Below are 27658 nucleotides of genomic sequence, written 5' to 3' on the forward strand. Positions count from 1 at the left end.
TGCTTTCTTTAATCACTTATGGAAATATTGCAGTAGTTTACAGAAATACTGGCTGACTAGATGTTCAAATAACCAAAGTGGCACCAACTACGTTGCTTTTACAGCTCGTTATCTGTACTTTCTCACGCCCGAGATATCGCAGTGTCTCGTGCATCGTAGCCAGTAGACTAAAATTAACATAAATTATTTTCTGTATTCCGTTTCCATGTGCATACAGGTGACCTAACTGAGTGGTTTTTGGAATGAACTGCCAACACTCTTGAGTCGACCATTGCAGCCCGTACCTTGAGCTTTGGTGCTCAAGGAGTTTGACTCCGGTATTGTACGCAGCCAACACGCACGTTGTGTCGGGAACCAAGTATGATTTTGTGTTAAGGGGCATAAGCTAATTAGCCGGTGAAGGGCGTTTTCTTACAACTAGCCCCAACTAGTGAAGTCCAAGGTCCGCAGACCTTGAGCGTACATGTCAGTTATATACGCGTCCTCCAACATCAGCATTCTACTTTGTAGACTCTCTATTTTAATTTGCTGAAGACTCATTTTTACGATTCAGGATTGTTTCGAGCAGCAACTGGATTTCTACGCGGGATTGTCTCGGCAACCTTTCCACACTGCTAATCCCCTAAGTGCGTCAATGGTGTTAGAGAACCATTTGCAGTAAAATCTGAATATCTGAATTATAATCTTATATATATATATATATATATATATATATATATATATATATATATATATATATATATATATATATATATATATACAAAGGGCTACAGTGCATTAGAAAGGGAAAGTGCGATTTTAGTGATGAAAATTATTATCCATACTCTGGGTTAAGTGTTGTGTTCATTTCTCTTCGTTATTTTTTATGACCAAGAAACAGAGAGCACTGAAAGCAAAACACCGGAATGTAAACCCCAGTTACAGTCAGATGTTTCTACTGGATACAAAACACCGGAATTAGAGCCTCAGTTAGTGACTGATATTCCTAGTGTAAACCAAACGTTGAAATTAGAACCTGAACCAGAGACAGACGTCCTGAACCACCCTCGTAACAAACCTGATAATGACTTTGTTTATTCAGAATCTAGCGATACCGCTTGTAGTAGTAGTAGTAGTGAAAATCACGAACTTACGGTTGTAGACGACAGAGGTCGCAAACGCACTAAAACAGCTGTCACAAACCAAAGAGAGAAAAAGCGTAAACGAGATTACAGTTATAACAATAGGCAAAGATACGCCGACCAGAACATACATAATATGAAATTTAAAGGGAATCAGAACCAAGACCGCACTCGGAAAGGCAGGAACAGAAATAGAAGGAGTCGTAAATCATGGTCTCGTAACCTGAGTTACTACAAATGAGACAGGAACCGCAACTTGTGTGACAACATTAAGAATATTGCCAGGAATTTCTGTCTCATGGCCTCCTATCCTGGCTACCGCTTCATCTTCACCAATGGCTCCAAGCAGGCTGACTGTTGGCTGTGCTTTTGTTCTGGACGTCCACTGTTCCCGAGTTCAGCTTCATCCCTTCTGCACCGTTTACACCGCAGAATTGGTAGCCATTTTTGAAGCTCTTTAGCATGTTCGTCGCCGCCAGCTTCGCGCTATTGTGATCTGCTCCGATTCCAGTAGTGTCCTTCATAGCCTTGCCGATGTCACGTCTCCGCATCCACTTATCCAGCAAGTAATATTTCAGTGCCATTTCCTCCTTGCTGAGGGCTATGATCTTCGGTTTTGTTGGGTGCCAAGCCAGGTTGGCATCTCTGGAAATGAGCTGGCCTACACTGCTGTGAAGGAGGCTGCTCTTCATGGTCGTCGTTACCGCCTCTCTGTCCCCAGCACTGATGTTCGTCACATCTTTTCTCGTCTTGTACTTCAGCGCTGGCAGTCATCATGGGATCAGCAGATCAACAACAAAACCATGCTGTGAAGTCCCGTCTTGGGGTTTCGTCGTCGAGCTCCCGCTCTTCACGATTGGAAGAGAGGACTTTGGCTCGTCTTCGGATTGGTCATAGTTATTTGACATACTGATACCTTCTGCGAAGAACCCCTGACTTTCGTCTCTATGGTCAGCGCATCACTATTCGTCATCTTCTTGTGGACTGCGTGCTCGTGCACCTGTGCGTGTTCAATTTGGCCTGCCCGCTGACCTCCGAACTCTGCTCAGCGATGATCCTGACATCGTCTTGAAGGTGCTCCGATTTTTGCGACATCAGCAAGTTTTATCAGCCATTTGACTTTTCTGTGTGCTTCTGTGACTGTGCAGTATTTTGTTCTGTGAGTGCACCGCTTTTAATATTTCTTGAATTATTTATTATTTTATCTTGTGCTTTTCTTTTTTTGCACTCAGCCTGGTGCCCTGAATGACTGTTTTATTGTGTTCCTTATGACATTCTCTTCTACGGACAGTACGGTTTTTAGCTGTGTTTGTTTGCATCTCTTCGCGTTAACTGTGTGTCCTCTTACCTAGTGATGGGTGCTAAAAGACTCCGTATTCGGCGCACCCACCCCAACCTTTTCAATTCAATTCGAGGCAAACCACTTTTCCAACCATTTGCAGACGTCTGCTAGCGAATCGAATTGCTGTTCAGCGAGGGCGTAGCCCATCGACAAAACAGATGGTAGTCGGATGGTCCAGGTCTTGTGATGGTGGATGCGGTATCATATCCCATTTGACTGTATTCAAGTAGTTTTGGACCACTGTTGACGTGTGCGATGATTCGTTGTCATGGAGGACAATAAGCTTGTCATTCTTTGTTGCTACTCCGGCCTTTTTTTTCGCTCAGAGCACGGTGCAATTTGATCATTTGTTGGTGGTAGGTGGACATTGACAGTTTCACCTGATTCCAAAAGTTTAAAGTAGACGATACCCTGCTGATCCCACCAAACACACAGCAACGTCTTCCGTCCGAAGCGATTTGGTCTCGAGGAAGCTGTTGAGGTTTGGCCGGGATCAATCCACGGTTTCTTGCGTTTAGAATTCCCGAAATATATCCCTTTTTCATCGCCCGTCACAATCTGATTCAGGAACGACTTTCTTTTTCGTCTGGCGAGCAAAATTTCGCATGTGTATTTGCGTCTCTCCAGCTGCCGATCGGTCAATTCATGTAGCACTCATTTTCCGATCTCTTGAAACTTTCCTATGACAGATAGACGCATGGATATTGCTCTCTTGGTAACACCCAATTGCTTGGCAAGCATTCTTTGCGATTAGGTATCGTCCTCGTTCAAAAGAGACTGCAATTGAAGGTCTTCATGCTTCCGGGATCGATTTTCACGCTTGTTGTCGCTCAGGCTGAAATTGCCGTCTTGAACCGACAAAATCAATCTCGACACATTGTTTCCGAAACAGCACTGTCACCATAGGCCTCCACAAGCATTCGATGATTCGACAGCCGATTTCTTCAAATTGAAGCTGAAAAAAAGAGCTTCCTGCATATGCTCTTTTTCGTGCACAAAACTAGACATACTTACCAACTAAACATTATGTGTTGTTTTCTGCACTTGTTGACAATGTGCACTGATTCGTATTACCAGATGTCCAACTCATACAAACAACTGGTGTGGCCTGCCCATGGTAGCTTCATACGTGCACGAACGCCATCTATGAGCAAACAGTGGATTTAAGCTTATTCACCTGGTATATAGATTATCCAATTTTTATTTTGTACGTCACAGAGAGAATGCATTCATGTTTTCGCGGGGATATGTAGGGGAGATCGGGGCTGGTTGTCACACGGATTGCTAGTAACAACAGCAATTATTCAGTTCATAGATGACGCATGAATCTGTGCCTCTCTTCGGTGACGAGTAATTACCCAGAGTGCATTGTGAGTTATTTGTAGCAGGAAGACGACAGAAGTATTTGTGTGAGACGAGAAAAATTGTTTTGAGAATGTTCAAGTAATTTTTGTGGCTTACATTGTGAGTTGTATTTTGCTTATGCTAACATCAGCTAGAAATGCTAAATCGAAAGGATGTTCAATTCGACAGGCTGCCAGAGACTTTAATGTGAATTATGGAACTTTAGCTCAACATGTACGTAAAATCCCCGACAGTAACCTTAGTGATAAGAATGTATCGACACCAACAATACCCGTTGGATACATAAAAACCGCCAAGGTTTTCTGATGCCGTAGAACAATTAACTTAGTGCTAGTAAAAGCCAATCTCAAAAAAAAAATTAACTTGTTTCTTAGTTTTGGGACGCTGATAGTTGGAAATTGAGTTGATTATTCGTTTCGAAATAGACAAACCAACTTTACTAACAGTGTGTCCAAGAGCATCTAATGAAAAATATTCCAATTTTGTTTTTTGTTTCTTTGTTTTTCTGGGGAAAGCTTTAAACCAATTTCTTTTATTCTTTGAAGCAACGTACGAGTTAACTGCACAATTCATCAAAACTATCATTAGGTCAAAAATATTCAACAACATAGGCAAATATTTTATCTTGTGGAAGCCCTTCTAAAGTAAGTTCCACTAATCTCTTCAAACCACTACTAGATGTCTTAATATCCTGGTTCAAAAAATTAAAATGGTATGAGCCAACCCTGGAATCGAAAAAGCTGTAATAGGTTTTGACTCTTCAGTGAGGGACATATAAAATGCTCCAAAAACATCACTAGAACATAAATATTTGCGTCCTGCTAAATTAGTCAAAATTTCCCGGATAGGAGGAACCGGAAAAGAGTTAGGAACCATTTTTAATTGATGTACGGCGCATCCTCAATAAATCTGAACTGTCCATTCTTCTTTTTAACAAGCACTACCGGAGAATTATATGGATAAATATTAGGCTCAATGATCTTACTTTTCAATAAAATATCTATTTGTTTTTTAAATCTCATCCCGTAAATGATATGGGATGGCTAATTGCGTTCGACTGACTGAAATGTTGTCTACTAATTCAATTTTCTGCTTATATCCTTTAGCACTATTATAATCAAATTCATTCCAAGAAAAACTAGAATAAAATTCCTCTACTAAATAATATAATTGCTGTTGTTGACTTGTCAACAATTCAGGGTTAACATTTACACGATATTTATCGTAACCCTCAGAAAAAGATTTTGTATCTATCGCATTTATTTGGCATACTTTATTATTAGCGCAATTTTGTTTGTCTAGGTTGGTACTGTTGATAACATGTTCGGCAGAACCCAAAACAACATCTTTTTTCAAATAGAGTTTGCTTTTGGTGGGATTAACTACAGAAATTACTGAGTGAATTTTGTCTACAACTGATTTTCACACAAAAATTTCTGCCTGCGTATCCATTAACTCGTTAGGAACAAGTAAGTTGCCAGTACCTGCAAGATCATTTACTACTTTCTTTAATGTAACCTGAACACTTGAATTCAGAGGCAAAACAATAAAACCAGCCACTAAAAATTGAGGTTTATATAATTTCGCTATATGATTAGAAATTTCATCAAAATATATATATGGCGGCAATTCAACTCATGGAGGAATACCAAATTTAACAAAACTAAAAGAATTCTTATTGTGATCAACATTGCAAGATGATTTTTCAAAAAATCTTGGCCAATTACACTATTATATGGAAAACCTTTATACACTCAAAAAAGATGCGTAAAATACTGTCCTCCTAACTTAAATTTCACTAAAGCGATTTGACCACTTTCTTGAGAATTTCCAGTAACGCCACGAATAAAAGTCGTGCCCTTAAGTATTTCTGCTTATTAATTAAAATATTGCCAGAAATTATGCTAATAGTGCTGCCTGAATCCAATAGAAATAATTGCGGCTTGTTATCAATATATAATAAAGGAAAATAGCTTAAAATGAGGGAAATTAGCTTCATATTGAATAGGGACATAATATCGCTTACTATTTCTAATTATATTACACACATTACTGTCTGCTTTATTCCTATTGTTCGACGTAACATTCTGATTTATATGTACTGTGTTAACAGAAGCAATAGGCTGTGAATGAAAGGAGTATGCAAAGAATGGATTCCTACGCTTCAAACGCGAACGCTCATAAGATTGTATACACACAGATTTTTCTTTGTTTGCGTGAATAGCTTTTGAGAGCGCAGTTCGTTGCACCAGTTCTTCAAGTTGGACTCTGATATCCTCCAACTAGGGGTGTTCGATAAGGCTGAGGACCTATCGAACTTCGGGACTGAAAATTTATCGAGTTGTCATCGGTTACTCGAAACTTTTCGAGTATTTGAAATTATCGAAGTTTCGGGTATTATCGAAATTTCGAGTATTATCGAAGTTTCGGGTATTATCGGAATTTCTAGTATTATCGAAGTTTCGGGTATTATCGAAATTTCGAGTATTATCGAAGTTTCGGGTATTATCGGAATTTCGAGTATTATCGAAATTTCGGGTATTATCGAAATTTCGAGTATTATCGAAGTTTCGGGTATTATCCGAATTTCGAGTATTATCGAAATTTCGAGTATTATAGAAGTTTCGGGTATTATCGACATTTCGAGTATTATCGAAGTTTCGGGTATTATCAAAAGTAGTGATGGACAGTTCGGTTCCTTCACCTCTCCAATGATTCCTTCTTGCAGCCAAACTAGTCAAACATTTTTCATCTGATAAGTTATTGCAAAGTTGTATTTGTGAGGAGAAAGGAAAGCGTGCAGAAAGGGATTGCTTTTTCGTCCCCTCCCCCCCCCCCCAACACACAGAAAGCATTCATTTTTTCCCTGAATTTTATCTCTTGTTTGTTATTTGCTAACAGCTAGTGTTGCCAGAGATACGGTCTTAAACGTACAAATAGGGTAATTTGCTCTTCATACGATGTAGTATACGCCCAACACCTCAACCATATTAATCACGCACGGTGTTGCTAAAATGTTATAGCAAAATTTTATTTTTAAGCCAAATGTGTTATCTTATGTCGTGTTTGCTTTCTCTTAATGGCCACTAGTTCACACATTGCCGCAATCAGATATAATGATGCTTTGGGCGCAAACTCCCCCTTTAGCCTTTCAGTAAAATAAATGTTAGTCAAATCAGTGGTGATTTCAGGGGTTGTTCAGGAGGAATATTTCCCCACAAACATATCTCTGATCATGTTCACCGTGGTTTACCAGTATTTTTGCTACTTTCACCCTCCGTGTATTCAAAATCTCCCGGGGTAGGATTACCATAATTTCTGGATATTTTAAAGAATGATGTGTGTGTTTATTGAGAAGTTAAGAAAAGTCTAATCTTAACTTCCTAAAATGCTTATGCTCATTTTCTATACTTAAAATATATTTTTTATATTATTGTCTTAATTATTTTCCTGAGTAAAGTATTCTTGCGAAGAACATCTTATCGTTATTGATTTTTTTATAAATATCAGCACAAGACAGAATTGCAAGCCAAGCACTTGACCAAACACAGCGAAATTTCCCAGTCTTCCATTTTCCCTAAAATTTCGGGCATTAGTTAATCCCAGACAATTTTCCGGATCGGGCTTGAATCTAGGACGTATGATAAGATTACGCGGGGGAAACCTTGAAATCATCACTAAGTTTAATGAAGGTGAAAAACGGAAATAAATCTATTTCCTCGACAGTGAATATACAGTGTAGCATATGTTCTATACAGTTGGTTTGTACATTATGATGAATCCACACACTAGCGGATCCAGAAGCGTCGTTTGGTGGAGGCAGATTGCTTCCTGGACGAATAATGTAGGTTTTAAAAACGTAAGAGTTTTGGATCAATTTAGAATAACGTGGTGCATTATTTTATATAGAGTGTTTCAAAACAACACCGCCAACGTTTGGGTTGCCACATTACCTAATTTTAGCGGATACCACCAGATTTTTAGGTCTTATATTCGTCCCCCGCTTAATCATCTCTTAATCGCGATAAACCACCCGCTTTTTTGGATTGGACAAAAGTCTAAGACAACTTTGTTGATAAAGTGTTGTTATATTCAACGTAAACCTCTACATTTCTGTGTCAATCTCAATCGCGAATGGACAGATGACAGAAACAAGATGAACGCAAAAACTGTCAAATTATTACTACTGGTTTTGTACAATATGAAAGACGTATCATGTGTAGAATTTTATAAGATGTTATGCCATCGAGATTTTTTAAAGGAAGTTAAAGGGAATGTAAAAAAAAAAAAAAAAAAATGGCATAATCATACACATTTTGGTTCAACCCATGAATACTAATGTATGATCTCATGGGTGCGTATTTCTTTGATAACATTCTGTCCAGTTCAACTGAACACGTCTATGTTGTTACGTAATATATATGTTCAACTAGTCTGTATATATTCAGAAATGATTGCAAATTGAACCTACGGATCCTTAGCATATTGTTTAGATTAGATTCATTATTAGTATTTTTTCTTTTAAAATGTTTATACTGTATTTCATATATTGTGAAACTGTGGTATTTTCGTACGTTAGTATGACTTCAAGTAGAAATCTTTGAAAATGATTAGAAATTTTATAAGAGATGGACCAAGACTCCTAAATATGTTTTAGCTTTCTTACGATAAAAGTTTAGAAATTATTTTGTATTCCTTAGAGAGAAAACCGTATGAATAACATCTGCCATATATCGCTTTTTTTTTTTTTTTTTTTTTTTTGAAAACTTGTCTTACAGAAATCCTTATTAGAGATATTTTACTGTAATACTTATTTAATACTTACTTTACAATTCGAGACTCAGATTTGTTGAACTTAATAAAACATTAAAGGCAAAAACTAAATTTTCTTTACTTTAGTTTTGTTAGAAAAGTACATTGGAAGTGTCACTTAACAAAGAAATCACTAAAAAAAAATGGTCACTAGGATCGTCAGTATTTCTAATACACAAATTCACATCAGTACTTACGGTTTAGAATCCCCCGCTTTTCTAATTTCAAAACATGGCAACCCTATCCTGAGACCAAGATAAAACAAAAAGTATAGACCAACCTGGGTGCACAAATGCTTCCTTTTGGAGTTATAGGATGCCGAAAACATGAATAAATGAACTTGATAGGTCCATAGCTCCAATACTATAGGATCTACCGTAGTCCGGTCAAGATTTTATTTAGGAACTAGTATGTGCCCTATCCAAATATCCAAGTTTCAGAATGATCCGAATATCCCACATGATCTTTTCGCTGACATTTTCACTACAGTAACTTAAACACACTTTCCAGCAGCGTTTCAGCTTGAATTAGCAGTATAACCTTGTTTCCCATAGAAAAACCTGATTACAACCGAAGTGCAATGTAATCGCAATCGATTTCAAAGACATTGGCTTCTTGTTTCGGTAAAGAAAGAAACAGTGATAAGTAGTCTATTGTATGCAGGACACGACAGGAGAGATAATATTTCTTTCAACAACTGCAAAGCAAGTAACTGCACGACCATCTTTCTTTGAAAGTCTGTTTGCAACAATATACGAAGCAGCTGAGAGAACTCTTGAGGAAATAATGTTTTCTATTTTTCCTTAAGAAGTGATCGGAAGTTATTTTAATTTGATATGGAAATTGAATCAGAGCCATCGAAATGTAAGTCAGAGGATGTGTGTTTTTCTCCCCTTTCCCCTTCATCCCTTTTGTCCCTCCCTGGTTCGATCCCCGACCAAGTAAGTTTGTGGTGAACAACATCGTGTCCGTGGGTTTTCTTGGCGTACTCCAGTTTCCTTCCACATTGCCATTCCACCAATTATTCCATCATCATTCACTTGCCTTAATCATACTTCTCTCTTAGCTTAACAGACATAATAGTAGGTCATTAAACTGGAAGATTTCACTTCATTTCATTTTCCTTTCGTCTTCGTTCTGTCATACGTAAAGTTCTCCCTTGCGCATAGCACCATGCCATGAGGGCATGTAGGGAGTGTGCCCTCAGTCGTAGATGAATGTGGTGTTGTCGGCACCACGCTTCGACCGCATCCCCCCTCCCAGGTACGCATTGAATCTGAGGTTGGTAATGCCCAGAGCCGCACGGCATCTTATGCACAAAATCAAATATCGTAAAGTAACCAAGAGCAACAGATACCTGACATATGCATTTAGACCAATCCTCTTTAAAATCGGACAATTCATTCGAAAGTTATCGTAGCTTTCACACGCCTACGCCCAAAGTAAGAACAAATACTTCAATTCGGAAAAAATCCCCTTGGCAACCAAAACAATAGGTGTCTGGTGAAAGCAAACAAGAGCATTTTAAAATGAGTTCCATCAAAATCGGACAATCCGTTCAAAAGTACCGTCGGATGCCACATACAAACAGACAGACAGGACGGCCTATAATAGGGAGCTTCGCACCCAAAATTCTCAAGGTTTGTTTCACGACAATCTCAAATACACGAAGGCATTCGAGCGCCGGAGAGTAAATTTTCGAAACGGAAGTTAGATAAGTCTTCAGCGTTATCGACTTTCCTTACCTCTACCTATATCAGTAGCTATCTCTATACAGAACTTTAAATTAAACCCTCGAAATCATATTAAAATTATTTTTCTGCCTGCCCCGTTATTGGCGCAATCGGCAAAGTGACTATTAGTAGACTAATGGTGTCTTGGATTCCAATTTCATTCAGGTGATGCATGTTTTCTCTTCCCCTTTCTCTCTTCTGACAGACTGCTTAAACCTTATACAGATCTGTGGGGAAAAAACTTTTCCTTCACTTCATTGCTAAGGAGAGAAGTTTTAAAATAAACACTCTGCATATATGTAATACATATTATATACAACTATGATAACCTCGAATTCATTGTTTCTTTCGAACACTCCGATAATCCCGAACTTTTCAAAATATTCAAGCGACTCAACAAATGCGATCATATTGATATATTTCTATTTGCTGCTTCCAAACAATTCGAGACTCTCGAAGAGTTCGGGTGTCTCGAAGTTGTCTAATGTTTTTTACATTTCGAGTGCCTAGAACACTTCGAGAGTCCCGAACATTTCAGGAGTCTCGATCATCTCGAACATTTCGGGAGTCTCGATCATTTCGAGTCTCGAACATTTCGGGAGTCTCGATCATTTCGAGAGTTTCGAACATTTCGATAATTCGATAAAATTAAAATTCTTTATCGATGAAACGGTTTTGAAATTTTATCGAATTGTTATCGATTACTCGATTATCGGAACAGCCCTACCTCCAACTGAGCTATCAAGCTATTTTTTCCTTCAGGCTGAATTACAGCTTCATTTACGTTCTGAGTATTAAAATCTAAAATATTCTCTTTTTGTTGTACAGCATTACTACCAACAGGATGTATATTATGTTCGTCTGTTATTGCCAAGGACTTAGATCGCTGACAACGCATGCTGACAAGAAAATTACTGAATTACGGACTTAAAGGATTTTGTTGCTACTACAGACTAGAACGAAGGCAATAGCCCATCGATTATCAAGTTCATTTGCTCGGTTAATGGCATCTTCGGATCGTACTCTAGTTTTAATTTCCACTTCTAGAAAGGTGGCCGCGGTGGTTCTGTGGTAGAGCGTTCACCTCTGGTGCTTGGGGTCCCGGGTTCGATCCCAGCCCCGCCAAGTGAACTTTGTGGTGGACAAACACCGTGTGCGTGAGTTTTCTCGGGTTTCTCCCCTTTCCTCCTACTTTCTTCATTCCACCATTTCATTCCTTACTCATCATCACCGTCTCCTTTAGCCTAACCGGCATAAGCGTGGAACGTAAAACTCAGATTTCATTTTTTCCACTTATGGAAAATGTAATCTAAAACAGGTTCAGAATCTAACTCTTCTCTATTTCTGATTTCTTGTTCTAAAACTTGCAAGACTATGTTATCCTGATAGACATCTATTAATTTCTTCTTAATCTGAACTGATTCGTTCAATTTACCAGAAAACCTGGAGGGTTCTAGTAAACGATATAACGCAGATGAAATAACTGGTATTCTCCATTATAAATATTTTCTAAATCACAATTCCTAATCACACTAATAAATACACTACTATGCATATATATATATATATATATATATATATATATATATATATATATATATATATATATATATATATATATATATATATATATATATATATATCCAACATCAAAATATAAATCACACTTCTTATACTACCAGAAAGTAAAACAAAATATAACAAGTTGGCAAAATCTTCTCTTCTCACCCAGTTAATCACTCAACTAAAAACAATGAAACAAAACTTATTCTAACTGAGCAAATCCACAAACGTAGCGAGGGTGGGAGGTGGGATAAAAGTAATTCTACTCAAATTGCTTCTCAGCAAAAAACTATAAATTACACTGTACTTTTAGTCGAAATGCATTTTCATTATGTTCAGCTCAATAGGATTTACCATTACAGATTTCTAACACGTCTAACTTATCTATCGCTTATATGAGATGTACTTTTCTATCAAAAAGAAATCAACGATTAATGATTCCAATAACTATGAGCTATATTTTTAGGGTATCTTTACAAGGGCACAAAACTCACAGCATCTCCATCATGTGTCGGTGCTTTGCCATCAGTTGTAGCTCAGAATAATATCTAAAAATATTTATAGAATAATGTAACAATTGGGGATGAAACTCATGCACAACACGGTACTTAACTGCGAAATTATGGTTGCATTTAATTAAAATTAAAATATTTTAATTTTGAAAATGACTAGTTGGAGAAATGTTGAGAGAGAGAGATAGGTTATGATTAGGAGATAAAGGATGAGCACTAGCCTGACATTCCGATGAGACTGGTGTCGTTCTGATCATCTGGATGGTGAATGGTTTTCCCTGGAGGAGCCTGGATATACTGGAGTCAACCAACAACTGGAACTCAGTCCTGCTGGACTGCTAGGGCGTCGAGTTCTCTCTCGGTACGTCTTCTACGACGTTCTTTTTCACCTTCATTCCACTACTCAGATGTCAAACTGAAATGTGTCTGTGGCGATGAACCAACAAAATGATATTCTCGAGACATGGAGTCGTCGTCCTCCAATATTGCGATATGCTTGCCTCCGACGATCCTGCACCTTCCTAAACTTCGTGGCGAATACCCCTTGTCGATGTGTCCTCCGTGGTTTTGTTTAGTCAAAAAGCGATGAGTCTGATGTTCAGTAAACTAGGAAATGTCAAGCTAGGCGGAAAAGAACGTGGAAAGGTAAGAAGGAAACTAGTCGCGTTTATTAAGAATTTCAAAAGCGAGAATTAACAAGTACATGATTATATAAGCTGTCTGGAAATGTACAACATTAATAAAAGTTTTTGTTCCGTAGAATTTTAAAGAGTTCATGATGCTGTAGAAGATAATCGTAAAATAATAAAATGGAATTTAAGAAATTAAATAAATAGTTCACAATCATCTCACAGTCACATCACTGTTACTACACAGATACTTCACAGTATAACCAATTAAATACAAATAGATGAATACGTATTTCCGAGCCCGCAAAAATTTCACTTGAAAGGGGAATAGGGCAATTTCTATAGTATTAAATTAAGATTTCCCGCTATTTTTTTTTCTTTTTACGAAGATACTTAATACAGCTGTTCTTCTTAAGACTATAATAAAAGAAAATGTAACGATGATCAGATTAGGATGATGATACGTCTGTACCGCTATGGAGAGTAAATTTAAAAAGTTTTGTTAAGAGTGCAAGTGCCATAAGTGCTGCCATGTTGCCCAGTAGCCACAAAGCCACTAAATTCTTATCGTTTGTCTGCCAGTCATTATGTAGATGCCTCAAAAGATTTTTAGTGTGTTATTGCTGGCGGAATTGAAATCTGAAACTTGTTTAGAGATGTTTTCGTGTACACTATGGTGTCGATGCGAAAGAAGAAATACCATACCACGTTATATAATCATCAAGAAATGGGACCAGCAGTTACGAGAAACGGGATCGTTGTTACCGATGACAGGTAAACATGCCAGAAGGAAAGTTGCTGAAGAAAGCATGGAGAGAATTCGTATTGCATTTAACAGAAGCCGCCTCAAATCCATATAACAAGCTAGTAGGCAACTACGAATCCTAAAATCAACTGTGCATAGAGTAGGCTTACTCCACAAAACATTATACCTGCATGCTTACAAAATTGATGTTCATCAGCATAGAACCGCCTGACAAGCCGCTGGGGTTTAAATTCGCGGAAGAAATGCTTGAAAATGACAATTTCAAATATACGTTCATTAATTTTTCAATTGAACAAACGGCTGTATTAACAGTTTCTCCATTTGTTTCCGTTGATGAATCAATGATTTCATATTATGGAAGACACAGAGCTAAACAATTTTTGAAAGAAAAAAGAGTACGTTCGGGCTATAAAGCATGGATATTTTCTACTCAACTGGGTTATGTCATAAGTTTTAATATGTATCAAGCTAAGGACAGGGATACTCATTCTTACATCATAAACTTCGATACTGGTGGTTCTGTTGTACTAAAATTTGCTGATATGTTAATACAAAGTTCTCCTTATCTATCATTTTCATTCTTTTTGACAACTTTTTCACATCCTTCATGTTAGTTGAAGAGCTTCAGCGTCGGGGTTATGAGACAACTGGCACAGTTAGATCAAAAGACTTGAAAATTGTTCATTGGTAGACATAAAAGAAATGCAAAAGAAACCAAGTTGAATATACGATTCAAAACTGAAAAGACTTCAGGCATCACAGCCTTAGAGTAAATGATAACAACAGGGTTACTTTACTGTCTTCGTGGGTTGGCGTAGCGCCGTTGAAGGTAACGTCTCTAGACACTCGTCAGCAGCAGGAGGTACAGGGTGCGGTACGTAAAACCGGCCCGTAAAGTGAACACATAAAATGAAATGTAATGTATTGAATATGACTACTCACCTTCACAGCAGCCTTCACAGCAGGTGCTGAAAGTGTCCTCCGCCCACTTCAACACACATGTGAGCACGATTGAGGAGATTCATATATACCCTTGTCAGTTCTTGTGTTGTAATGCTATTGGTGACATCCTGGATCCTGGTCTTGAGTTCTACAATTGTGTGTGGATTTGTTTCGTATACTCTTCCCTTTAACAGTCCCCATAAGTAAAAGTCACACGTGGACAAGTCTGGTGACCGAGAAGGCCACAAGCCTTTGCTGATTGTCCTCTCTGGTGTAAACATCTCATGCACAAGGGACAATGATGCAGCTGATGTGTGGCATGTTGCACCGTCCTGCTGAAAGTAACATAACTGACGCTCCTCTTCGGTCAAGTGTGTATAAAACTCCTCCAGGATTCCCATATACACGTCACTGTTCACTGTCGTCTCAAAGAATATGGGCCCAATAACGCGTGTGGCGGAAATGGCACACCAAACACCAATCTTCTCATCATGCAAGGGTACCTGGTGGATTGCGTGTGGATTTTCTGTCGACCAATACCGGTTGTTTTGGGAATTTACGTACCCAGACAGGTGGAACCACGCCTCGTCACTCATGATGAGCATTAGTGGATCCAAGAAACCACTGGCAACATTGCTCAACAGCCATGAACAGAAATTCACCCTCTTCTGCAGGTCAGGCTCCTTCAGTTCTTGCACAACACTTATCCGGTACGGTTTTAACTTCAGTCCCCTTAAAACACGTCTGCAACTTCTCTCACTCGCATGAACCTTTTGACTCAATCTCCTGGTTGACTTTCGAGGACTTCTTGTCATTATCTCCTCCACCTGCATCTTTAATTCAGTTGTGCAGACAGATGGTCGTCTGTTCCTGGGAGCATTTTGAACCGATCCTGTACGCCGCCATTTTTCAATCAATTCCTGAATGGTGCTTTTTGGTGGCACAGAACGTCCTGGAAATTTCTCCCGAAACAAATTCTTTGGTTTCACAAAAGATCCAGTGAGAATGAACCCTTCAACAATGGCAACACGCTCGGGTATCGAATTATTATCACATGCCATTATCACACACTGACACTCACCCGGCTTAACACAACGAAGCCTTTTTCTCAACTGGTTTCGACAAGTTTCACTGGCTGCGGCTGCACGTGACTGCTGCAGGTCACGTAAGTCGACCCGACCTCGACACGCCATCTCTTGGTAGGAAGGTAGATTATTTAAGTGTTGCCAAAAACACAATATACCAGAATATTACGACGGGCCGGTTTTACGTGCCGCACCCTGTAGAATTCAATTACAAATGCCTGCTATTGTCTTTTATACAATGTTACACTTTCTGTATTCACCCCAAAAAACTTGAAGCTGTTTTAACATGCAATAATGTTGACGACACTATCAAAGTATGTAAGCGAAGAAGAAGAAGATTTGTTCAGTGTAAAAACTTAACAACTAGATATTGTTCTCTTTTTGTAATATCTTTTGGCATGACAAATACTTCGAAAATTTCACTGGGAGCTGTCTCGACTTACCAACTAGAATATATAATAGTTAGCCCTTAAGGGATCCGGGGTTTTTGGGCTATTTTTTAGACTTTCAGTCAAGCAGCTACTGCATCATCACTATTTATCCTAGGATCATGGTTCATACCTCATTCTCTTCAGAATGGAGCTGGCTTTCAAATGGTACCTTGCATGCTCATACCATATACCAGGAGCGGGAAAAATGATGTCAAAGGGAAAATTTCGGAGGGAAATTTTTTCTCGCACTTTGGCCCCTCTGGGGCGGCCCTGTGTGAACGTAGCCATCTAAAAAAAATCTGATAAATTGTACTTGGTACACTGAATGTGTGTGCCAAACTTCAAGTTTCTATCTTGAATACCAAGGGCGGGAGAAATTTTATCAGGAATTCCCACCATGCCCCAAATTACCATAAAACACCATGATCTCAGGTAAAAAATTTCCTTAGACATCCCTAATTACCCTAGGGTCATGTTTCGCCCATCATTCTCTTCAGAATAGAACTGCCTTTCAGGCGGTATGACTCACGTGTCTCCATCATGTATCTAAGGCGGGAAAATCCTGTGAAAGGGATTTTGGTAAAATTTCCCTTTTTCAACATTTAGCCCCTACGTACCCCACTGTTTTAACGCAGAAATCTGAAAAAAATCTGGTAAATACTACTCGGTGGACTGGATGTTTGTGCACAATGTCAATCTTCTAGGTGCAAAAATAACCCCGCAAAAATAATACCGAAAATGTCCAAAATTCCCCTATACAGAAGTATATTTTGATAAAAATTCCCTGACACTTCCCTAATTACCCTAGGGCCATGTGTCGCACATCATTCTCTTCAGAATAGAACTGCCTTTCGAGCGGTACGATTCACTTGTCTCCATCATGTATCTGAGGTGGGAAAATGAGGAAAAACGGGATTTTTTGGTAAAAATATCCCTTTTTTCAACTTTTTGACCCTCTGGATCCCCCCTGTTTTAACGCAGAAATCTGAAAAAAATCTGGTAAATACTACTCGGTGTACTGCATGCTGGTGCAAAATTTCAATCTTCTACGTGCAAAAATAAGCCCTCCAAAAATACTTTACATAAACCCCCCAAAAGGTATTACACGAAAATATAAATTTTAGACTTATGACGTCATCACCTCCTATGTCTCGATGCAGGAAGGTGTGAAACCATACGTAATGTCTTCTACAATGCCTCTGGACTTGGAAAAAAAAAACCGGACGCAAAAGCTCAAATAGGAGAGTTATAACGCAATGTACCATGAAACACCCTGTATGGTACAAATTGTACCATGGGATCCCCAAAGGGTTAGTAGTAGTTTAAAGTACCTTTACAAGTAATATTTCTTTATTTATTGTTGTATTCAAAAATGTTGTAAACGTATATTACTAACAGTAAAGATACATTTCAATGTGTGATTTTAAGTTCTCAAAACAAAGATTTGTATCAAGGTAACTTTTCGAGATTTTTCATAAACTTTATATTATACAAAAGGAAAATCCATAGGAAAGTATACACCTATGAGAAATCACGACATGTTATCTCTTACCGTTTTTGCTCTATGGAGATCAGTATTGAAACGGGAAGTAGTATTAAATTTCAACAACTTCCAGCTTCGGTAGAGTGTTTCGCTTCTGACGATATGCTGTCTTGAGACACTGAATCGATTGCAGATAGGGATGGTACCGAGACCGAGACTAGTCTCGGTATCGTCTCGGTCTCGTCTCGATAATTGGAGACGAGACCGACACCGAGACGGACTTTTATATACCGAGACGAGACCGAGACGGGCTTTTACATACCGAGACGAGACCGAGACCGAGACAGACCTCTATAAATCGAGACGAGACCGAGACGAGACCTTGGTCAGTCTCGAAAGTCTGGGTCTCGTCTCGAATATTGACAGCTATTTTGCCTTTACTCAAAATTTGTTTCGTTGCTGTGTGAGATAATATGGGAATGGTTGACTGATGTACAGTGGCGTATTTAAGGGGTTGGTGTCGGGCTCAAGCCCCTCCCGAAATAAATTTCTGATCATTTTTCGCATTGCACGTACAACACAAATATTTCTTACCCGTTCCTCAACCCTCTCCCGAAACAAAATCCACTGCTGTTGTATATAATCTTCTCTCTCTCTCTCTCTCTCGCGGATCCAGGATATGATCAAGAGTGGGGCTAAATCATACTTTGCCTCTTTATCCAGTGTAAAGCAGGATTGAAGTTCATTTTATTGTGTATACCTGAGCGTTAAGGGGGAATATAGCCCCTATAGCCCTCCCCTTGGATCCGCGCCTATATATATATATAATTAAAAATGCTGAAAATTTTACCATGTTGTGTGAAATATTGAAGGGAAAATTCTTCCAGATACTCTGCAATACCACTAGATAAACAAGCAGTGTTGGCAACGCAAAATAAAGTTGTATTTTTTTCAAATTGCACTATGTCAGGTATTATCTATTTCTAATTTAGATATTAAATAAAACCACAATACCACATACATTATTCAGTGTATCAAAGGACAATACAGTATCACCAACATCAACATTTTAGAGATCTCTAAAACTCAAATGGCATAGACGGTGCAGTGCGCATCATTTGTATCTTAGCGTCAAATACTATGATCGTGGTATAATGTATTTCGAATGAATGAAGGATCAAAGTTACCAGAAATGGAAAATTTAACTTTTTCTAAAGACTTTACTTCGAAAACGCGCTGACATATCACGTCTCATCATGTAGATGCTTCCAAAAGACTTAAGTGATCATAATGTCATTTACAATAATTGTTATTTCCAACCGTTTCAGAGATAGCAATCACATGGATAGTAATTGTTATACTGCTTAAAATAACGTAGATACTATTTGTGTTAAAGTTTTATAATGATTGTTGCTTTAGTTTGCTTCTATAACATTACAAGAATAGTTTTTGGTGGTTTAATTACAAGTCGCAGTTCCATTATTTTGAGTAGTGTTGCCAACTTAAATAAATTGCTAAATCATATTCTATATATAGTGCAAATAACGTAGCTAAACTGTAAAATATTTTAAAATTACTTCTAATTTGTTTTATGGTGCAAGAATGTTTTCAAAAGACGATTTTTCCATAGTCTTTATAATGTTAATGTCAAAGTTCTGGTTCCAGCAATACATGTAAATGCAAATTGTAACGAAAATTAAATGTAACTGATAACTGTTCAGTAACTCTAGTTGTTCCCCTAAGCCTTGATCCTGATGTACACAAAACATTGGTTAATTAAAAGTTCTAATTACATCCTAGTAACATTTCACTTGTTTTAGTTTGACCACCGACCACCTCAAACGCGATCCATACCATATAGCTATATGCAATTATACAAGGACTTACAGTTAATAATACACATTGTGTTGATTTTTGGTTTGGTTTGTTTTAGTTTAACGTCCCACGATTATGCTAGGGTGTCTAAAGGAGACGTGGAGCTAATGATTATAATGGAATCCGGACCACTTCGGTTGTTCAACTGTACCCCCACCGGAAATCGAATTCGGGACCACGCGAACCGAAGTCAAGCGTGTTAGCCACTAGACCAAATTGAGGTCTTCACATTGTGTTGATTTAAATCATTGAGTCAGTGTTGTTAGGTCTCAAAATCAGAAACTTGCGTGTCTCTGCTCCAAAAGTAGCGGATTTGAACTATTTGTAGGCCAAATATATACAGTAGAAATTAATTATTTGGCAACTAATGACAGGTACTAATGAAATGATTTTTAACATGGACTGGAAAATGTGCTGGACATATTGCAAGAAATTATGATCGATGAACAAAAACAATTCTAGACAGGATACCACGAGATAAAAGCGCAGCGTAGAAAACGTCCTTGTACAAGAAGGTTTGACGAAATCAAGAACAACTGGGGAGTAACCTGAAAAATAATTGCTCAAGATAGATAGTTGTAGTGAAGACTTGGAAGGATCTTCATCCAGCAGTGGGTTGATAATGGTTGATCATGATTATGGTTATGGTTTTATTATGTCTGGGCCTCAGAGATAACCTAAAGCAAGTCATAATTTTGTAGTTTTACACTAGAAGCGAAAAACCGGTTCCTTTAGTAAGACCTACAGTACTGTTTTTCAAACTATACTAACTAGGGATGATTCCATACCGGAACCAAGTACCTGGGGAAACCTATATATCGTCTGAAAGCTTTTGCCATGAGAAGTACGAAACCGTTTTCAAATCACGGGCAATCCCGCAAACTGCCCCTATATGGAGCCAGTTTGTTGGTGTTTGTGACCATATACTGTATATGGTATATTCGACAAAAATAAAAATGAATATTACAATGCATCACACGTAAGCCCCTGAGCCCATCATATTCCTGTTTGGCTCATTGCTAGAACGTGACTCGAGTAAGGGTTTGATAATATCACTTTGCACCCAAACGTACCCACTTCGTCAGTGTTGTCAATGAATTGTAAATACAACGTGGCAGATGGTTTCTGTACCACTCGATGTATATCCATGAAAACGCGGCATAACATCATTCGTCACTAGAGAAAATTTACTTCGGTCATATTCCCCTTCTAAGGACCCCAGTTTATCAGTGTTGCCAACCAAGTATAAAAATAAGAAATTGTAAAACACTTTTCGTACGATGAGACGTTTATACACCAAGCTTTGCAGAAACATCACACGAACTATAGCAAAAAGATGTTGAGTGTGGGCGTCTCCCAACCATTCTAGGTTGTCAGTGTTGCCAACAAGTGTAAACATGACAATGTTTAAGATGGCGTTAATGTCATTGAACGAATATATGACAAAAGTGATAGAAGCAGCATTGGACAATTGAAAAGATAGTGTGAGTGTCCCCGTCTCCCAAACACCTCAGTGTGGAGGATATAATTAGACTGTGGTCCATACTAGATTTGTAGTATGTTAGTGAACCCACAAGAACCCATGTTGTCATGTTTGAAAATGCGGTAGACTTCATGCGAAAATCTTGAATGTTCGCAGATTGACAACACTGCCACACTGGGATGCTTGGGAGACGGGGACATACACTGTTTTCCATTGTCCAATGCTGCTTCTGTCACATTTGTCATATATTCTTTCAATGGCAGTCACGCCATCTTCAACATTGTGATGTTTACACTTGTTGGCAACATTGACAACCTAGAATGGTTGGGAGATGGCCACACTCAACACCTTTTTGCTATAGTTCCTGTGATGTTTCTGCAAAGCTTAGTGTATAAACGTGTATTCGTACGGAAAGTGTTTTACAATTTCTATTGTTATATTTGGTTGACAACACTGATAAACTGGGGTCCTTAGAAAAGGAATATGTCCGAAGTAAATTTTCTCTAGTGACGAATAATGTTTATGCCGCGTTTTCATGGATATGCATCGAGTGGTACATAGACCATCTGCCACGTTGTATTTACAATTTATTGACAACACTGACGAAGTGGGTACGTTCGGGTGCAAAGTGATAAAACCGTTCCCCGAGTCACGTTCTAGCAGTGAGCCAAACAGGAATATGATGGGCTTAGGGGCTTACATGTGATGCATTGTAATATTCATTTTTATTTCTGTCGAATATACCATACATAGGGTCAGAAATACCAACAAACTGGCCCCATATAGGGTCAGTTTGCGGGTTTGCCCATGATTTGAAAATGGTTTCGTACTTCTCATGGCAAGAGCTTTCAGACGATATATAGGTTTTTCTCAGGTACTTGGTCCCGGTATGGTATCATTCCTAGTAAGTAGTTACAAAGTAATAGAATGCTTTTAGACTTACATTATTACACCACTAGAAACAACATAGTCTATTAAAAACGTATTATTAACTCAATTTCGACCAAAAAGTGACTTAGCATAGTCTATCTCTACAGTTCATACATACATACATACACACACACACACACACACACACACACACACATATATATATATATATATATATATATATATATATATATATATATATATATATATATATATATATATATATATATATATATATATATATATATATATATATATATATAAATCACTTTTACTAGGTAAGGTAGGGTAAAAACGGATCAAAAATTTAACGAAATTCGTACAGCGAAAAAAAAATATTTTTGATTCTTCATATTGCAGCAAAACTACGAAAATTAATAGAAAACTAGAAAATTAAGAATCACTTGTTTTGCTGGGACAGAGAAAATAGATACCTATAGCTCGAACTACCTATATACTTATATAATGTGTATGTCCATGTTTCGCGAGTAATTTTCAATCAATAGAAAATTTCAACATAATGAACGCACGATTAGTTTTCTCGAATGAAGACCACATGCACCGCTGAGAGCTAAAGAATAAGCTTAATCTATGTTACGGTACTGGATATATGCTTATGTAATACATTACGACTTTATGAACTTGTATAAGAAACAGAATGTACTTAAAGTGAGACGCGAACTATATGAAACATCGGGACTTTGAATCTAACTTGATTGGTGATCCAACCCGAGACCACAGATAGCAAAGATAAGTATCGTAGCTCCCACCACAGGGTTAAAGAAGTTCATGTGAAAGTGTCAATTAAACACTGACATGTGAAACGGTAATAAAGCATTTGGTCAATTTGAAACAAAATATAATGTAGTAATAATTTACTCTATTTGTTAAGGTAATGAACGTTATATTATGTTTTTAAAATGACAGTCAAAGCAGAATGTATTGGATAATAACTGAGAAATTGTAATTTCAATTTCGGCGCAATTAAATACATTTGTGCTCCTATGTGTTGCGTTATCCGTTAGGAGGTATTGAACAATTTTGATTCAAAGGAAGGAAATAAACTTACTGTACAGTACTGGAGTTAATTTAATAGAGTTTAATTGTATAGGCAGTACTGAGGCTATTTGAGACAAAGTCTATTGCTGAAAGTGAAATATGGGTTACTATTATTGCTTTATCCCAGGTATGTTATACCCACTGATACCGAAGCTGGAACTCACACGTGGAAAGCATTAGCGCTAGCAAATTAGCTATGAAGAGGTACAGCGTACCATAATTGTCAAGAATGAAAGCAAAAAATAAGAAGCGGAAACGACAGACTGTACGATAATAATACTTTCACAATTTAGTTTCACACTATTTATTTCGAGACTTTCGAGACGAGACCGAGACCGAGATCGAGACAAGCGTCTGTTGACCGAGACGAGACCGAGACGGTAATTTTTGACTCGAGACGAGATCGAGACCGAGACCGCTACTTATCAACCGAGACGAGACCGAGACTGTATAAAGTCTCGTCTCGATACCATCCCTAATTGCAGAAAACCACGTATCGCTTCTATTAGCATTTTGATTATACGTTGATAAGTTTCGAAGCCGGAAATGGGTAATCTGAACCACTTCCGTGAACTACTTCTGAATCAATTGCAAAATACCGTATTTCGATATCTCATACCGGTTTTGATCTATGGGAGTCATTATTGAAGCCGAATGTATTATGACATTCGAATCACTACTTGTTTCAGTAGAGTTTTTGAAATAGTCATTGTACGTTGCCTTGGGACGTTGAATCCTTTGCAAATAAACACTTTTCACTATCTGTTACTGCTTTTGTTCTATGACGATAAACATTGAATTGTTGAGTTGATTTTGAAGTTATCGTCCCGTTCAGCAGCGAGGCTATATGAGACGTAGACCTACTGATTAACGTGGAATCCGAACCACATGAGCTCCCGCCGGGAATCGAACCCGGGTCTCCCGCGCCAAAGGCGCGTACGCTAACCGCTTAGCCACGGAGGAGCTCGATAAACATTGAACGCGGATTTACTAACTTAGGGTGAAAAAACGCAGTATAGTACTGTTTTTCAAAGTGCTGTCCTGCGTGTTGCAAAGGCATCTAAAAAATTGAGAAATATCCTTCTTTTTTAAAAATGTCCTACGAAATGTCCTGATTTAACTTATTTGCAATATTTTGTTGTTTTATTCTTTATTTACATTTCGAATTACATGCACTCTTTTTCTGAATGATAAAACGCCGTGTTTTTCAGCACTTCTCAAAAGATTGATAGGAAAGGAAAGCAATAAACAAACCATTATTTTGAATACATTATTTCTACCGAGGCCTTGTTGAGATGGCGGTAAAGCAGGAAAGGTTTCTTATTTCAAGTTACGACAGTGATGGCGACCAAGTTAAGTAGAAGCTCCTTGGTGCCGGTCTAAATTTTCTCTCGTTCCTTCTCCGAAAATTGATTTGAAAAAATGTTTTTAGTCTTACACGAAGTTTCCCTATACGTTCATAAAAATAAACCACAAGTGCAAATATTAATTACGTGTCTAATTAATTACAATACAAATTAAATAATTATAATTTGATTATAATACTCGTACAAATAAATTTAATTCGCCCATTTGCGACTGTCGACGGGGAGTATTTTCGCTTCCTTCTGTAGTGTTACTTGACTAAGTATATTGGTGTAACCAGACAGAAAGGACAAAGTACATACAGCCTATGAGAATTCTTTATAGTTTAATTGTCACTGTATTATTTTCGAGATGTCTCCAAGACGGATATGCTTTCTAAATTCAGAACTACAATCCCTCTACTCATTTATTAAAGGTTGACTGCCATGAGCATCATATGTGGTGCTCACCTTATTTCTCTGTGAGGCCATGAGCACCATATATGATGCTCATGTTTGATATCACAAATTACTAACTTATTCAGGTTCTTGAGCATCATATATGATGCTCATTGTCACAAATTACTCTGAGACCATGAGCATGACATATGGTGCTCAGCTCCCATTGGTACATTTTTGGAAGAAGCAAAATATCGCGACAAAAATGTGACAAGACTATCCATAATCGAGCCAATGGTAAGAAGAAATTTATGGCCTCCTGGGAATTTTCTGCCCTCAAATCACCTTGGCAGTCAACCTGTTAAGAAAAGGAAGACAAATAGTGATATACACTGTGAAAAATGTTCAGCTCAGTTTTCCATTGCCAACAGTGGAAAATCTGAAATAGAACGTCATCTAAAAACGAAAAAACGTAAATCGGTGATCAGTGCAAAGGTTTCTACACTTTTTTCGAAGTAAGAATTTTGGACAGAAGGAACAAATGTTCACAGCAGCAGAAACATGTTTTGCGTTTCACACAGCGATGCATAATCAGTCATTTCGTTCAACGGACTGTAGTTGTAAGGTAATCAGGAAATGCTTCGAACACCAATATTCATGTGCGAGAACAAAATCTGAAGCTATTGTAATGTTTCGATGGTTGAAGGTCCAGAATTCGTCGCTGAGCCCAAAGCGAAATTGACATAAATAACTGTTTTTTTCTCCCTCTTATAGTTCAGTGAAAAAAAAAAAAGATAATGGGGTAGTAAGTATGTGTACCGAATTTTAAGAAATATGTGTTTTCAGTTTGTTCAGCTTGCAATGAGCATATTGAGCGGTGGTCCACATTATTCGCAAACACTGATATTTTGAATTCGACATGACTTAACTCAGCAACTGCATGAGATTATGTCCAGAGCAGCTTGAAGTGCATACATTAATAAAATTGTCAGGAAAAGAAACAAATGATTCCTATCTGTTTGATGAGATTACAACTGTAAGAAGTATGCTACTTCTGAAAAAAATTAAAGAATGGGACACTGTTCAAATGAGGATAGATTTAAGATAGAGTGGATTATTCAAGTTTTTGAAGAAAATTCCATTCCACATTCCCAAGTAAGTGATATTGTAGAGTTCAATATGTGTTTCCCTGCCACAAATTCTCCGACTGAAATGGTATTTTCTTTAACAAATATTTTGTGAACATAAGAAATTTCAGTTTAAAACTGAATTTCTTAAACACTGAATGATAACTATAATTATACCTGTAGTGAATTCCATGACATGATTTTGCAAAATGGCAAGTTACTGCGTACTTTACATTCAAACGAAAAATATCTCATCTACTAATGTTTAGTTTGGTAAACAGATGTCAAATATTAATGAAAATATTTTGCAAACAGTTTTGGAAAAAGTTTGCAAGGAGATGGATAAACGACTGTTGTAACGAACCACGTTACACGTTTTTGTTTCATTAAAATTTTATGTTTCAACTTAAGTTTTTTTTTTTTTTTTTCATTAATGTGACTCTTATATTACTCCATCAAATTGTTTTAAATTGTTTCATCAATCTTCTATTGCCATTCATGAAAGTATTTGAAGTTGTGTTGAATTCCTTTAATAGTTTTGTTGAGTATCTTTTAAAAAAATATGCGTAACTGAAATAAAAACATGCGTATTGTCGACACAGTAGGCTATCATATACTATTATGTCCTACTTTTCGCTTGTCAGAATCTGGTTACCCTAGATTAATTTGAACCACTTCCAGTTTGAAGGGAGTTAGCAGAGGAGGTGAAACTTATTCCTTTGTGACGCTGAATCGATTGCGAGAAACAGCATCTGGATATCTGTTACCGTTTTTGCTCTTATCGACAGACTTACGAACGAGCAAAGCCGTTGTATAAGACTTCCGATACCTACGCATAGCATAATTGGAAGTCTAAAATATAGCTGCAGGCTTTAAAAGTTAAATAATTTTGTTGTGTAGTCCGCAGTCAAAGTTCATGTTCACTAATAGGTATGAATTTATCAATTACTTGCAAGGAATCACCACGTTAAGCAGTAAGTTCATGTCTCATTCATCATATAGCCTCACTACTGAAAGAATCGCTAAACTCAAATATAATCTAATTGTAAATTATATATTTGAATACGTTCTTAAGTAAAATTATGATCTTTTGTTCGTAAAAAAAAAAAAAAAAAAAAAAAAAAAGTACATTACTCGATAGTTACCGGTACTAACAAATCGTATGTTATGTGGATGTATAATTTCTCAGGCGCCTCACATTCCATTGATTTGCAATTATCATAGTATGAAAATAAGGTTGTATTGTGCTTGAATTACAGGAAATTATGACCACTACCCTGGAAGTAACTTCGGCGGTGACGCGTTCCGTCGTCGACCTCTTTTTCCAACGTCTTCTGTGGGAAGGAGCCCTCAACAGAGAAGATGGTCGGATACCTCTCATAATCAGAGCGAAGGTAAGTTTCGGTAAACTTCAATTTCTTTCACAGCATCAAATTAAATCAAAAATAGATTATTAATATTATCTTTTCTAAAAAAGTACATTCATTTATCCATCTTGAATAAAGATGTTTTCTTTTATTTTCAAATTTTTTTTGTTTAATCATGTATATAGAGACTACTTATTGCTTATACATACCGTAATGACTAACACATCTGGCTCGGTTCGATTCTCGGTACAGATTTTTCTGTGTTCATCCAGTATCGTGAGCCAATTTGGG

General features: G+C 37.6%; 1 protein-coding gene across 5 annotated transcripts in view; it reads left to right on the plus strand.

Annotated features, from left to right (window-relative positions):
* Window positions 1–27658, plus strand: part of LOC145673470 (zinc-regulated GTPase metalloprotein activator 1-like) — a 999800-nt gene that overhangs the window by 718201 nt on the left and 253941 nt on the right. For all 5 annotated transcript variants that reach the window (XM_081743197.1, XM_081743195.1, XM_081743196.1 and 2 more), the window contains one exon: window positions 27260–27394. In XM_081743197.1, the coding sequence (XP_081599323.1) occupies window positions 27260–27394 (135 nt within the window). The remainder of the gene's footprint in view (window positions 1–27259; window positions 27395–27658) is intronic.

The sequence above is a fragment of the Thermobia domestica genome, chromosome 16 (genome assembly GCF_964235325.1).
Source record: "Thermobia domestica chromosome 16, izTheDome1.hap1.1, whole genome shotgun sequence".
Taxonomy (NCBI): Eukaryota; Metazoa; Arthropoda; class Insecta; order Zygentoma; family Lepismatidae; genus Thermobia; species Thermobia domestica.